The 15,689-nt window shown below is 44.9% G+C and overlaps 1 protein-coding gene across 1 annotated transcript in view; it reads right to left on the bottom strand.

Annotated features, from left to right (window-relative positions):
• Positions 1-2,063: 2,063 nt before the first annotated feature.
• The window catches only part of ARHGAP25 (Rho GTPase activating protein 25), a 37,022-nt gene continuing 23,396 nt past the window's right edge, over positions 2,064-15,689 (bottom strand). Inside the window, exons 5-11 of the mRNA XM_015421076.1 lie at positions 13,630-13,837; positions 11,732-11,864; positions 10,754-10,827; positions 8,286-8,407; positions 7,859-8,049; positions 4,089-4,657; positions 2,064-2,608 (exon numbers count right to left, since the gene is read on the bottom strand). Of these exons, the coding sequence (XP_015276562.1) occupies positions 2,389-2,608; positions 4,089-4,657; positions 7,859-8,049; positions 8,286-8,407; positions 10,754-10,827; positions 11,732-11,864; positions 13,630-13,837 (1,517 nt within the window). The 3' untranslated portion in view covers positions 2,064-2,388. The remainder of the gene's footprint in view (positions 2,609-4,088; positions 4,658-7,858; positions 8,050-8,285; positions 8,408-10,753; positions 10,828-11,731; positions 11,865-13,629; positions 13,838-15,689) is intronic.

Genomic DNA, 15,689 nt, shown 5'->3' with positions numbered 1-15,689 from the left:
TCCTTCTCTCTAATAGCCAAAGGCTGGCTCCCACTTGGATAAAAAATGCCACACAATAGGGCCAACCACAGCTACAATGCAGGGTTCTGCAAACCTGGTAGGAAAGACAGTTTAAAAAACTGGGGTATTTATTTGGGTTTTAACCCCCCCAAAAAAGGTTAAAAGCACTTTATTCACATACATAGCCTTTGAAAAAAGCAAAAATGGCACTCAGATTGTAGGAGAGGGCAGTAGAGCCAGAGGCGGCGGGGGGGGGACGACCAGAAGCCAGCCGGGGAATGGGATTTCCCCCTCCTTTTGAGTCCTCACAGATCCCATCCCAGTCTTATCGGTATCCATTTGCTATGACGGCTGAAAAAAATATAAAAACAAGTCGTTAATCTCATTCCTCTCCAACACCAAATGGAATGCATGGGTCCCTTGAAAAGCTGAGCAGAGGCAATTTTGTAATATTAACACTGCTGGAGATTCAGCTTTACCTGCTGAAAATCTGCTGAGCGTTCTGCACAGTGAGCTTACCGCAGTCTTAAGATCATGGCCTGAAATATCTTCCCCTCTCCCCTCTCTTTTTCTACATCTAGCCTGATGAAGAGATCTGGAGAACTTAAAAGCTTTACACACAGTTTTGTGTTATTTTAATTAATCCTAATAAAGCAATTACACAGCTTTTCTTTATGAATACCTAGAGCAGTGGTACTCATTCTGCTGCTTGCTGAGAGCAGCGTTTGCAGTTGCCATGAACCAAAAGAGCTACGCTTACTTCCACTCCTGGCATGATGCCTGCAGTTCAAGGAGGCTCACAGCTTACTCATTCTTCCAGAAGAAAAGAGCAAGAGTCCAGTAGCACCTTAAAGACTAACAAAATATGTGGCAGGGTTGGAGCTTTCGTGAGTCACTGCTCACTTCCTCCAGAGGCAGCTGTTTCAAGGTGGGGACTGCCTGCCCACCACAAGGCCTACCAGGTGAGGGCTGTGCCCCCTTTCCTGAAGCACGGGACAGATGCCACATTGGGGAACAATGCTCACAAGAGTCACAGATGACACGTCAAAGAGCCATATATGGCTCCCTAGCCACGGAGGATCAAGGGTTTGCGTGTGTGTGTGTAAAGTGCCGTCAAGTTGCAGCTGACTTATGGTGACTGTGTAGGGTTTTCAATGCAACAGACTAACAGAGGTGGTTTGCCATTGCCTGCCTCTGCATAGCGACCCTGGAATTCCTTGCAAGAGTTTGCCTGTTAACAGACTAGACTGCAATTTAGCTGCAGTTCCATGTAAGGCTCCTAGATGGCAGCATCTCTGAACTCTGGCAACTTGAATTGCTATCAGAAAAACCGTAACGATATGCCAGGCGCCCAACAGCATCGATTTTCGGAAGTCAGAGTTCACTTCAGCAAACATGTTTGGTATGAATGGGCCAATATTTCCTTCTGGTTATAAGTGGTACAAGCCTTAAAGTTTAATTAGAGTCCTTCATCGGATATCTGTCAGGTTTACACAGAACTAGGACAATTTCTTTGAATCTAGAAACATGGACAGCTGGTCAGTATGAAAGTCATATACACAATATTTACAACAATATTTAGCATTTTACAGGTTGTCCATTTGGGTGTAGATCAAGTAGCAGGAGTTTCAGGTGCATTCTTATTTTTTAATGCATAACTTTGGTACGCATGAACAAACATTGACAGGATCCTGGGCAAAGGCCACTCAAGAGCTGCCAACTCTGGGGTGGGAAGTACCTGGAGATCTTGGGGGCGGGGGTAGAGTCTGAGGAGGGTGGGGTTTGGGGAGGGAAGGGACTTAAATGGGGTATAATACCATAGAGTCGGCCTTCCAAAGCAGCTATTTTCTCCAAGTGAACTGATGCCTATCAGCTGGAGATCAGGTGTGACAGCGGGAGATCTCCAGCCGTTACCTGGAGGTTGGCAACCCTAAGGCCACTGTCTGTAGTTTGGATCCCTGTCCTTGTTTGACACAATTTAGCAGAGGTAAGAATCCCTCTAAGAAATATTATTCATCTCTTTTGACAAAAGGTTTCTCCAAGAGCATTGAATGAGGCTGTAAATCAACCACAACTGAAAAAGCACACCCTTAATGGGGAAAAAAAGTATCCGATTTGCCGTCCCTGGGGATAACGACTGAGCAGGTGGTGTCAGAGCAACTCCAGGGTTTCCTGGTTGACACATCTGCCCTTGACCCTTTTCAGTCTGGTTTATGGCTCAGCTAGAGGATGGATCTTGTGTTCTGGCCACAAGAACAGTTCCCAATACTCCAAGCCTTCCAAAAGGCATAGCCAGAAATCTCTTTGAAGACAGAGCAGCCACTGTGCACCTCTACCGGCCAACGTGTCCTTCCTCTGGCAGATGGTGTTTTTGCACACAAAGAGATATTATTTTCTCTGTTCGCTTTTTGTTTCAGGCTGGCTCGTGGATTTTATGGAGTTCAGGATCTCCTGCTCTAGATGTTTGTTCTTGTTCTCAATATCATCTCGAGAATACTCTATATCCCAAAGCTTATGTTCCAGATCTGCAGATTTATTCTTTTCTTTCTCAATCTCTTTGTTTAGCCTCACCACTTTGGCCCAGACCTCATAGTTTTCCTTCTCGAGGCTGCAAGAGAAACAGGGTGAGACATGAGCAGATGTCTTCAAGGTGTGTGTCCATGTCGGTAAACAGAGGGGAAAGATCTAAGACTTTCTTCCCTCAATGTTGTTGGAAGTTCTGCAATCAGAGGTGGACCTACCAGGAGGCAAGGGGAAATGGCCACAGCAGACAGCAGATTTTGGACACCATTAAGAACAACAGAATGGGGAGCCAAGAGGCCTGACCCACAGGGTACAATTCTCCTGGAAAGTCTCCTGGGCAAGACCCACTGACAAGGCCTCTTGGTATCTGGTGTAACGTCTGCCTCTAAAGGGGCAGATTTCTGAACATTTCTGGTGTCCACCTGCCCAGTTTTGTATGGGTTAACAACCACACAAAAATGGAAATACAGCAAATACAGTTGTGCAAACAAATGACCAGAATAATCTGTCACGCTGTACAAATCACACTAGAGACTACTGTCTTCTTATACAGTTCTACTTACAACCATAAACGATACACATAAAGAAATGGTTTTGCCACCATGCATAAATGACATCTGCACCAGTTGAATAGTGACCTAATAGTCCTTGAAAGTAGAAGTCTACCTTTAGAGTGATGCAGTCACTGGCTCATCATGCAGAGAAGAGTTTCCAAAAGGAAACACACAGTAAATGGCATGGGCTCCAGACAAGCTGTAGCGCGAACCAAAGGAGCAGTGACGGCACACCTGGGTTGCTTTGCCGGTTCTTAGGGCTTCATCAGGCAACTTTTCTTAGTGATGGAATGCACTCAGCTCTGGCAAGATTCAAAATGACATCATGTACCTCTACTCACAGTTTCCACGGTCCATCTCCCAAAAAAAACCCCAGAATCCCATACTACACTACTACAGGATCCTTGCAGTATGTTCTGGAGGCCAAAGAATAACTTTATGGGAAAGTAAGCAAATTGATATATACAACTTATCTGCAAAACATTTGTTGAAGGGGGACAGAATCTGGATTGTTTTTCATGCATGGAGTGTTGTAAATTAATCTCCAGTAGGAAGATCAGTGTGATCTAACTGACAGCTATCTGACAGCTACCTGTCAGCAGGTGGTGTGATAAGCCTGGTTATGACCGGTTATGACTGGCATTGGACAGTGAGCAGTCACCATGACTCAGCTTACAGCTGATTGGTGGAACTTTGTATATAGGTCTTGTATAGAAGCCATGTACATCTCTTCTGATGAAACCAAGTGTCTGGCGAAGCAGTTTGTCTGTATATCTTGTGAATAAAACCCTTGTACATAGTGCAGTGTGGTTACTATAAGGGGCAAGAGCAGCAAGAACTGCAGCAAAGAGCTGGTAAGGCTGGGAGGCTGGAAAGTCCATAAGGGTGCTGACTTGCCTAAGGGCTGGTCGTGGACCGCTACATTCACGCTCCCGCAACAGACTCCCGTTGAACAGACTCTGCTGTAGCAACTACAGAACGAAATAAGATCAGCGGAGTTTTCTCCATTACCTGCTAATTCGCTCCTCATAATCTTTTCTCTGCCTCTCCATCTCTTGTTTTAGCTCCGCAATCATTTTCCTCAGGGACTTGAGATCCTCCTCAGGAGGAGAGCTCTCACCTTCAGCACTGGGGTTTGGAACTGTGGCCCCATTTTGCCCAGGACCAGTTAGCTGCCCCTTGTGTGAAGTATCAGCAGCTACAGCCAAAGAGCTCTCATGAGTCTGCTTTCCACTTGCCTCCAGGGAACTACAGAAGTCTTCAGCGTTTGAAATTTGTGGAAGAGTGAGCAGCTTAGAAAGCCCCTCTGACAAGGTCCTTTTATGACTTCCTGTTGAAGAAATGGCCCTGGACTGGACCACTGAAGAAGGTGACCAAAACTCACTGCTGAAAAGTTCACTTTGCTTCCCACTGTTGTGTGGAATATTCACAAAATACTTCCTGTTTGGAAGGGTCTGAGTTCTTTTCCTAGACTGCATCGCACACATTCCTATAGGGTCTTTGGGCTGCAGCTCCCCATCTTCTGCTGATGGATCTGAACTACAATTTAATTCAGAGCTGGAAGCTTCTAGGTCATCTTTCTGCAAAGCAAGAGCAAAAAAAAAATTAAAGTAGCTGCACTAAATTTAATTAGGGTCAAAACAGAGTAGGGTTGCCAGCTCCAGCTTAGGAAATACCTGGAAATTTTGGAGGTGGAGCCTGAGGAGGGCGGGATTTGGGGAGAGGCAGGACCTTCAATTGGGTATAATGCCATAGAGTCCATCTTCCAAAGCAGCCATTTTCTCCAGGTGAACTGATCTCTGTCACTTGCAGGTCAGTTGTAATCCTAGGACATCTCCAGCTACCAAATACCACAGGTATTTGCTGTTCATGTTCACTTGCAGAGTGTGGATGGAGACTTCGATTTACCATCAGAAGGGCAAACAAACTGAGGCCAGCTGAACTCTGTGTCTTCCACCCCTCACTGCACTGTGTCACCTATGCTCCTTCCTCCCCCCACCCCCAGCCAGCTTGGCTCTAACACTAGAAGAAAGCCCGAGTGGGAGAAAAAAGTGTCCGAAGTGACAGAACTCAGGGAGTTATGGTGAGGAGGGCTTAGCTCTCCTTGCCAGCTTGTCCCTTTGAAGCTAAAGTCAGGTCCCTGCACTACTTTATACGGGAACAGAGAAGACTCAGAAATAAATCAATGTGGCTGCCCCTGACACACCTCGTTCACCTCTAAGACTGATTGAAAGCAATAGCAGGATGATCCATAGTGCCACTTGAGGCCACTTGCTACCACCTCAGCCTTGCTTCCATGCCACATTTACTCGAGAGCAAGAAGGACTAATCCTTGGTGCCGTCTCTCCCAGTCCTCTATTAAAACAACACAGGCCACAGACCATTAGGACTGTGCATGAAGAAGGAATCTTGTAAGAGCTCAACCACTATTTTTGGCTGGCTATTGCCAGGACAACCAAAATGGTGACCAAATTTTTGTGAGTGAAAGTAACTTGAGAGCTTGTGAAGCCCTGCAGGGCAGGTATGGCTGGCTGTGCTGTTTTTAAACAATGCCTGAGACAGGGAGGAAGTAAGAAAGACTACTTCAGCTCCTGGGTGGAAGAGGGGCAAGGAACTAGTGAAGGAGACAGGCAGGATTGGAGGTTTCCTTCCTGCCACCTAAATCCACTGTCTGAGACTACTGCCTCAGTTGGCCTCATTGTACAGCCAGCTTGGCCGTGTTGGAGATCCTCAAGGCCCTTGTAATGCATCTAGAGAAATGCATTGTGTATTCCTTTTTTGTGGCTGAGCCCATCTTATTTCTGTCCTCCACCAATAATATTTTTACAATTGCATTCACCAGGATAGAACCGTTCCACACAAATCAAACCTAACCTTAGGCAAGTCACTTTTTGCTTAGCCTCAGTTGTAGAGATGCAATATACAGGGCTGTTGTATGGATTATGTGGAAAAACTTTATCCATTTAATCCTGACTTAATAGAAATCCTTTGTGCTGCAGCTCAAGCAGTACTTGCCAGTTTTTGGAAGAACGACAAATGCCCTATGATCTTTGAGTGGCTTTTAAAATTTCAAGAATATTGTATAATGGATAAATTATCAGACTCCATATTACAAAGTGCCAATTTTTTTTGCAAAAACACTGGGTAGTTTGGGGACAGCTCTAATCGCTATTATCTCTATCACTTGCCTAGGGCTGCCAAGTTCCCCCGGGGGAACGGATTTCCCCCCGCTTTGGAGGCCCGATTTCCGCCGCCACGGAATCGGGCCCCGGGGGAAACCCCACCCCACTCCCAGACGGCGTCTTGAGCATGCGCGTGTAGCGCGCACACTCCGCCTGCACGTCAGCCGGAGGTGACGTAATGACGCTGGGCACGCTGGGGGCGGGGCCACAGCCATCTGAGGGGAAAACATAGAGTTTTCCCCTCAGATGGCTGTGGTCCCGCCCCCAGCGTGGCCGGCGTAATCACGTCACCTCCGGCTGACGTGCAGGCGGAGTGTGCGCGCTACACGCGCACGCTCAAGACGCCGTCCAGGAGCCCCCCGCCACGGACGAAAAAGAACTTGGCAACCCTACACTTGCCACTCCATTTTTAGGGTAGAAAACGCTCAACAGTTATCTGAAAAGGACAACACCTTAACTTATTTAATCAGCCCTTGCTTGTTTGTGCAGATTCAGGGGGTTAATCAGAAGATGCTTTCATGAAAAAAAGAGAAAGACAAAGGGTTTATAAACCAGCTATGTTTCTCCTATAATAATTTGCCATGTCGACAATGTTATGTCAGGGCTATTTTTGGGCAGGAACGCACAGGAACGGAGTTCTGGCTGGCTTCAGAGTTGGCCACGCCCACTATAGCCAAAACCTCTGCATGTGTGGCTACAGAGGGAAGGCCTGGAAAGCAACAGGACAACCCTGGAGACTCCGAGGCGGGTGGGCCAGGGAGGGCCCTGGAAGGATTGGGGAGGCATTTAAATACCTCCCCATGTCTTCCCTGGCCTGTCCAAGGGCCGGCTTGCCTGGGCTTCCCGCAGCCACGGGGTGCCCGGGCAAGCCAAGGGAAGGCATGAGGTATGGCCTAATGTGCTAATGAGCTGCGCTGTCAGGGGTGTAGCCTAATATGCTAATAAGTTTCTGCTCCTGGGTGTGGCCTATTATGCTAATGAGTTCCTGCTGTGCTTTTTCTACAAAAAAAGCCCTTGTTATGGTTATTCTTCAGGGTCTTTAGAGGTGCGTACAGAATTCTGCTCATTTCAGTTACTCATGGCTAATTCAGTAATGGCTGCATCCAGCACCAACCTTGATAACATCTGAGAGGAGGAATTAGGTAAAGTGGGTGATACGGCCCTTTCCTATGTATAAGTGTCCTGAATTCCTAGTGTGGACAAAGTGCTGATCTTGCATTGGGGATGCCAGGATTAAGATATCAAGGCAGCCATAATGAAGCTTGCTGGGCCACTAGCTTGGGCCAGCTAGTCCCTCTTGGCTCAAGCCACCTCACAGGGTTGTTATGAGGATAAAACAGGCAAGGTAAAATCATATGTACAATGCAAAGATCCACCAGGGTTTGATATCACATGACCTTCCAGTGATCCACAAATGCATAAACTGTGTGTCTCTGATAGACACACTTCCAACTAGATGAAGGAAGGTTTGACTCTCGAAAGCGTATACCCTCAAATCTTGTTGGTCTCTAAGGTGCTGCTGCACCTGACTCTTGCAGCTTGTTGTGTAACAGGGACTATCATGAGAAGAAATTACAGAGCCGACCGGAATCCACTCACCGTTTGCCACTCTCCTCTGGATGACGGCAGCCTCTCTACGGCACCCCAGCCTACTGAACTGCGAGGCACTGGGGCCTTCTTGGAATCATTCTTCTGGAGGGGGGGAGAAGGAGCCACATCTCTGGAGACAGGAAATAGTGTTGTGTGGTCGCTGATCATCATAGTCATCACTTTCTGGATATGGTGAGTGCCTGCAGGGAAAACAGGGAAAGCAATAAGAAAGCAAGCTGTGAACACACAAGAGCCTTGCAAAAGAGCCTTTGTAATTTTTTTATTGAGTTGATTCTTTGTATCGGAACAACAAGCAGGACAGGCTAGGATATGGTAGCTCTGCAAATGAAATGTGACCTTTTTGCATAAATGGATAAATAAAATTAAATAAAAATGGCATAACATAGACTGTTTAAACAGCAGCACCCTGTGGCACCTCTCATAATAGTTGCAGGATCCTCCATCTTTGGTCTGATGAGATTCACACCAAACACCGTTGCCAGATTCTCCACGCTCATCTTGTTGGTACTGGCGTTCTGCTGGATTTCATACAGGAATCTGCCAGAATCCAATGGTAAAACAGGGAAGTGATAGATGGGAGTCATGTTCAAACTTTCTACTCTAGTGCTGTGAGGACATTTAATGTGAACCTTTGGGGGGGGGGAAGAGCTTGAGAGCACAATTCTGCCCTAGCCTCCATAGGTCTGAGGTCTAAGATTTATTTGTTTTCTTCATTTTCTTCTCCCCAATGGGGTACCCCGAATGGCTTGCATTGTTCTCCTCTCCTTCATTTTATCCTCATGACAACCTTGTGTGGTAGACAACCCTGTGAGTGTGTGACTGGCCCAAGGTCACCCAGCAACCTTCCATGGTAGAATGGGGATTCACATCTGGGTCTCCTGGATTCTAGATTGACATTCTAGCCACATAAGGGTCTGGCATGTATACACCGCCCCACAGAGGCACTAATCATGCAATCTGGACCTCCCCACACTTCTACAGGAGCCCACTGCTCATTAATGCAGTGGATTGGCATGTTGGGGAGTAGTGCTTAAAAATCTTCAGTTTTTAAATGCAATAAGTGAGCAGGTGTTACCCATCCCATGCAAATATTGAGGGTGCAGATACATCCCCTGAGGCATGTAGTAATATTCATCATTCATCCACTCCAGATGCCAAGGAAGCCACACTGACAGAAGTAAAGACCACTTCATCCTCTGTACCTGAAGACTTCCCCTGTAATCTGTGAGAAATACACTTTTCTTTCTCTGTAACTGCACTTGCATGAATGGCATGCACAGAAGCAAAGATAGATTTGTTTCTTTCATTCCTTACAGTGTGTCATAAGAACATAATGGCCCACCCAGTCCAACACTCTGGCCAAAAACTAGGTGCTATCAGGAGGTCCACTACCGGAGCCAGAATTCCAAAAGCCCTCCCACTGTTGCCCCCAAGCACCAAGAATACAGAGCATCACTGCCCCAGACATAGTGTTCTATCCAGATATAGTGTTCCATCTATACCTTGTGGCTAATAGCTACTGATGGACCTCTGCTCCATATGTTTATCCAGTTCCCCACTTGAAGCTGGCTATGCTTGTAGCTGCCACCACTTCTTGTGCCAGTGAATTCCATGTGTTAATTACTCTTTGGGTGAAGAAGTACTTCCTTTTATCTGGTCTAAGCTTATTAATTTCATTGAGTGCCCACAAGTTCTTGGATTATGAGAAAGGGAGAAAAGTACTTTTTTCTCTACTTTCTCTATCCCATGCACAATTTTGTAAACCTCTATGATGCAAGAAATAGACAAGAAATTATTTAATCTTGACCTAGCAAAGGATGATATTGTAAACCTCTGTCATGTCATCCCTCAATCATTGTTTCTCCAAGCTAAAGAGCCCTAACCTCTTTAACCTTTCTTCACAGGGAAGGCATTCCATTCCCCTAATCATCTTAGTTGCCCCTTTCAGAACTTTTCCCACTGCTATAATATCTTTTTTGAGGTGCAGTGTCATGCAATTACTTGCAAAGCTGTTCTCAGAAGCAGCTGTGAAATCCACATCTTTAACCTGACCTGACCCAGGCGCAAAAGAGGAAAAGATCCAGGCATTGCTGGCTAAACCAAGCCTGGCACCTGAAACAGGTTGCGTAGCTGCACGCGTGACTTGCTGCCATCTCTTCTGCAACCAGCAGCCACTCACTAGAGGAAGGGCTCCCAGGTCAGAGGCTGTGATTCCCAGTTTGGCTTGAGCCTCAACAGTTCTTAGTAAAGCACCATCTGGAACAGCAGTGGCACTCTTGGGCATCATCTCTGCCTGCTCAGATTTCTGGTTTCTAGAAAATCTGGTTGGCACCTCTTGATGCATGCCTGCCAGACCATTGGAAGTCCAGAGGAAATCTGGAAGTGCTACTGTGGCTTGGAGACCTGGATTAGGACTTCTGCTATTAGTCTGCAGAGCTCAAGCGTGGGAGCCCAAGATTTCAACTGAACCTTAGACTGTATTGGTGAAATGAAAGTGAGACCAATTCCGCAAAAACAGTTGTTCCGCCCTCGGTATCGCGTTTCCCCCGGTTGTACAGCTCAGTTTCCCACTATTTGCTGCGTGGCTGCATTTTGACCTGCATCTTCCCCCGATTTCCCCTGCATCTTCTTGATCCTAAAAAATAAAGATCAAGAAGACTCTGGGGAAATCGGGGGGAGATGTGGGTCAAAATGCCACTGTGCGGCAAATAGTGGAAAACTGAGCAGTACAACCAGGGGAAACAGGAGACGAAGGGCAGAACAACTGCTTTTGCGGAATCAGTCTGAGTCTCTGCCCAGAAGTTCCTTTGTATGTAGCCATTTCACTTTTACCAGTTTAAAATATTGAGCTACAAAAGCATCAAGGAAGAGAAGAGAACTTACCGGCAAATATAACTGAGAAGGTTGTAATTGTCTCGGGGTAAGAGAGACAACTGCTTTGTTAGCTGCTGATGCCCCTGTAAGAATACAAAAGTGTTTTTTCAGCAGACAGTAAGTGTTTATAGCTAGCATAAAATTCCGGCTTTATTGCACCATGGCTGCTGCTGCTGTTTTCATCAAACGGACAACTAAAGGGGGGGGAAAGATGAAACCAAACATTGTGGAAGGGTTGAAAGAGCATGGCATGGTGTAATGTTGACTCCCTTCTAAAACTGTCAGACCCAAGTCAATTCCTAAGGAAGCCTCCCCCCAAGTCAACCCCCAATATGGTTGCTAGCTCTGGGTTGGGAAATACCTGACAATTTTGGGGGTGGAGCCTGAGGAGAGCGGGGTTTGAGGAGGGGAAGGACCTCAAGAGGGCATAATGCCCTCTTGTCCACCATTTAAAGCAGCCATTTTCTCCAGGTGGACTGATCTTGGCTGTATGGAGTCTGGAGATCAACTGTAATGGTGGGAGATCTCCAGATGCCCCCTGGAGGTTGGAAACCCTGATTCGCAAGGCAACCTCTCCCCTCCAGAGCTTTTCAAGGGGCCTAGGCATGATTTGGGTTATCACAAAGTCCACAAGGCCAAAAACTAGTAAGTCACAAGTGGCACTTAGGGGTGCCTAGAGGGTCAGGAGCATAGCCAGTCAGGTTACGGATGGTATTGCTATGATCTTCATTTCTAACCTGCCACAAGATGCAAAACCTAGAGGTGACTTGCTTTTTTATTGCTTGCTCTTTTAATATATACATTTAAAATGTTTTTATGATGTATTGCTATTATTGCTGTTAGCTGCTTTTCATCCAATGTTTTTGTGTATGTGATGGAGAGAGAAAATGGAAGGTTTATAAGTGCTTTAAGAATATGAAACAAAATTTTAGTTCTCCCTGCCCCATGCGGTCTTTCTACTAGGACCAGGGATACATTATTTAATACCTTTGCCTCATCAGCAGTCAAAAGCTGGCCACACAAGAGGAAGTCTTCATACTGGGTCCATGGTATGACTGGCTCAGGAAGTTCCCTGAGGTAGAGTTTAAACAAGGACGCCACCGTGTGTACATCCGTATCTCTGTAAGAGAAGAATGAGTTAGGCTTACAAAGCTTCAAAATGAGTTAAGGGGGTCAAAATGATAACAGGAAACAGAGCCATTTCCCCTGTGGTGAAATCAGTTGAGAGACGGGGAATGGTGACAAGAGGAATCCAAACAACTTTGGATTCTGTGTCAAGGAAATTCCAAAAATATGCTAAACCATATAAATAGGATTACATAAATATTAGTCCACATTACCTTTCAATTGATCAGTTCTAAAAATGGCTGAAAAGAAGAGGGGAGGATTTTGCAAACCCTTTGAAAAGGTATGAACCCTTTCAGTGATTCTTTCAGAATGTCATAAGTCTGACATTAAAAAACACAACACTCAGAAAACAGTGGGAGAACATTTTAAACTTGCAGGAAGTTCCATTGCTGACCTAAGAGTGGCAGTTCTTTGACAGAGAAGCTTCAAAGAAATTGCTTAACTAGAATTTATTAACAAATTCAGGATAATGGACCCCTTTTCCAGGGCTGAATAGGGATACAGGATTCATATCCTGATACAGATCCTAATTTTCTACATTTCCCACATCTATGCATATCTCCTAGCCCTAACCAAGCTGATTACATTTTGCATTGTATCTCTGCACCCTGACAACAACTGCAACCTGACAACAACACCCTTCCCATCTTCTGATTTGGATACAAGGACTGATGGAACTTTGTTTCCATCTGTATTTGATGAAGTGATCTTCAGCTCAAGAAAACTTACACCCGAGAAAATGTTATTCATCTTTAAGATGCTACTGGACTCCAGTTTTTCTGCTACCACATACTAATACAACTGCACACCTGAAACTATGTATCTTGGATTTGTTTGCCTTCTTTGATAACACCACATAGCATCATGATATCATCATGTTCAAGAGGTGTTTCCTGATTGGTACAGAAGAAGGCAACCTAACCAAAGGAAAAAGGGGCTAAAGAAACTGCTGTTCATGGAACCGTGGTTGCGAACTGATATGAAAAAAGGCAAAACTTTATTAGTGTTAAAGGGTGGCTTGGAGAATTTTCATCCTGAGAAGCAAAATGGCCAAAATTTGGCCTGGTACTGGTTGTGAAGTCTTTTTTTTTTTTTTGTCGCTGTGGATTAAGTTTAGAGAACTCATAGATAATAAAACATTCTCCAAAATGAGTTGGTCTGACCACTTTTGTCATGGCCAAATTACATCTTCTTATTTGTTAAAAAATCTAAAGGAGGCCTTTCCACTTAAGTCTGTAAAAGAGTGTACAGTAAAATCAGGGGTTGTTTGTTTTAAAAAGCAGACACAACAAGAAATAAAGTAAAACAGAAGCCCCAGAGGAAGCAAAATAAAAATGATCATACACAAAAATCAGATTAAAACAGCAATTGCCATTCAGTCTTTAAAAGCTTTGAAAAATGAGAGGTTCTTAACTTGGCACTCAAATGAAAATTGTGTCAGTGCCTCACTAATCTGTCTGGGGAGGGTCTTCCATTCTTGGGGTGGGTTATGTCAAGGTTAAGTCTGTTTAGTCTTCCTGGCTTTAGCTGCTCACCCAGCTTGAAGGCAAACTCTCTGGCTTCACTTAATTGTAGGAAGTCATTGAACAAAATAAAGTTCGTGTTTCCTCTGGTACATGAGCTGAAGGATTTCAATAAACATCTCCCAAAAAGAGGAGACACACAGCAAGCTACCCCCACAGATCACCTGTCCCAGTACAGCAGCTAATTGAACCTGCAGCCTCAGGTACTCTTGAGAAAATATATACAACGCCTACCGGTCAAATGATGGCCTCTCTCCAGCATCAAACGTATCCCTCAGTTGTTTCACCAGGTTGTCTTGGCCCGGAAGTCGGAAGATGCCCTCTTCATTGAGACCGTGCCTCTTTATGAACTCTGTGCATTTCTCAACCAGAATGGGAACCTGATGCTGTCCAAACCTCTGTTCATATACCATGGTCTCCACCAACTGTTGGCCAAACACCACTGGGTGAAAAAAGAAGAAACACAATGAAGAGAAAGAAAGGGGGTTTCTCAGAGTGCCCCAAGATGGTTAGAATCCAGAATCAATTTATAAGATTAGCTAAATTTACATTCAATTAGTAAACAAAGATGAATTCTAATAATTAGTAAACAAAGATGAATTCTAATAATAAAATACTTCACCAATATATAGGGCTTGAGAGTGTTCAAAGTGCTTTGCATGTATTTCCATGAGTCCTCAGGGGTGGAAACTAGTCAGAGGGTCAAAAATTCTGATTTTACTGACTAAAATTCCAAAAAACTGACCAAATACTGACAAAAACCTGGTAAATTACTGAACAATTTAATGTCAGCCTATTGGTAAGTTAGGGGGCCGCAGTGTCTCAGAGGTTAAGACACTGAGCTGCTGACCAGAAGGTCTGTAGTTCAGCAGTTCGAGACCCGAGTGCCGTGTGACAGAGTGAGCTCCCATCTCTGGCCCCAGCTCCTGCCAACCCAGCAGTTCAAAAGCAAGAAATTGCAAGTAGATAAATAGGTACCAATTCGGTGGGAAGGTAACAGCGTTCCATGCGCCTTGGCATTTAGTCATGCCGGCCACATGACCACGGAAACGTCTTCGGACAGCACTGGCTTGGAAATGGAGATGAGCACTGCCCGCTAGAGCTGGATTCGACTGGCTTTCGAGCAAGGGAAACCTTTACCTTTTATTGATAAATTAGCACTTTAAAAGTAAAACCAGGACTTCATTAAAAATTATTATTATCTGTCCTTCATTCCCATAGCCAGCCATCGCTCACCTTTTTATTGATTTTTTAAATGAAGATAGAGCAACGTTTTCATTATTGTACAAACTTTAAGGCAAAAAAAGATTCCCTTTTAAAAATAATCAGATACTGCAGATAAAACAGCAAAACATATTAAAAACCATACCTAAAGTAATCATGATGACAACAAAACATAATTACTGTAAGGTAAGACTCTGCTTTTATTTTATCTTTGTTTTTCTGCTGAAAAAGAAGTTATTAATGAACTCTTTTGTTTCTCAACAGTTTTCTACACTGCATCATCAAGCATTTCTTCTTGTCCCCTTCTTCCATTGCTTTCTCCACTCCTTCTAGCATGAGCCGTGCCATGTTGAATCCCACAATATCCTTTTTCTCAGCAGCCTCCTTTACACGATTGGTTGCATCCTCTCCCCACCCCTGCCTGCCTGGGGCCAGGGAGGGCCTTGGCGGGGCTTCCTCGCACTCCTGCTGGCCTTGCAGGTCCACCGCCGGGCCCCTGATGTCAGGGGGTGTGGCATATGCTAATGAGTTATGCTAATGAGTTCCCCTAGCTCTTTTTCTACGAAATGACCCCTGGTTGCATCACTTGGCAACATTCGAGCAATTATCCTATTCTCGTTCTGTTCTTGTCTTGGCTTTTTCAGTTTTGCTTCCTTCTCTTGTATACTATCCTTTTCACTGTATCTTCTTAAACCTTTCTAACTCCTCTGCCTTTTCCCTTTCTTTTTGCTCCTTCTCTTTAATGACACACTGTTCATCACAGTATTGCTTATAATGAACATGAGCTGCTCTTGCCATTTGTAAAAGCTCCTGTGTGATATTAACATGGTATACCTTGTTCTCGCATACATGATATAAAGTTTCTTTGACCATCAGGTGGGCATTCAAAGTTCACTCTGACATGCTGGCTCTTTCACTGGTCAAAATGTGTCCAGATTTTGAAAACCCTCTTTCTATGTCTGCAGTACCATGTGATGATGATAATACTGTTTTCACCACCTTGGTAACCAGTGGGTATTTTGGATCTCCAGATGGTTTTGTCTTTTCAAAGAACTGATTCCAGTACGTAT

Source organism: Gekko japonicus, unplaced genomic scaffold, assembly GCF_001447785.1.
Source record: "Gekko japonicus isolate JY-2015 unplaced genomic scaffold, Gekko_japonicus_V1.1 scaffold13, whole genome shotgun sequence".
NCBI lineage: Eukaryota > Metazoa > Chordata > Lepidosauria > Squamata > Gekkonidae > Gekko > Gekko japonicus.
Note: the sequence above shows the minus strand (reverse complement) of the source record. Positions and strands in the feature narration are given on the sequence as shown.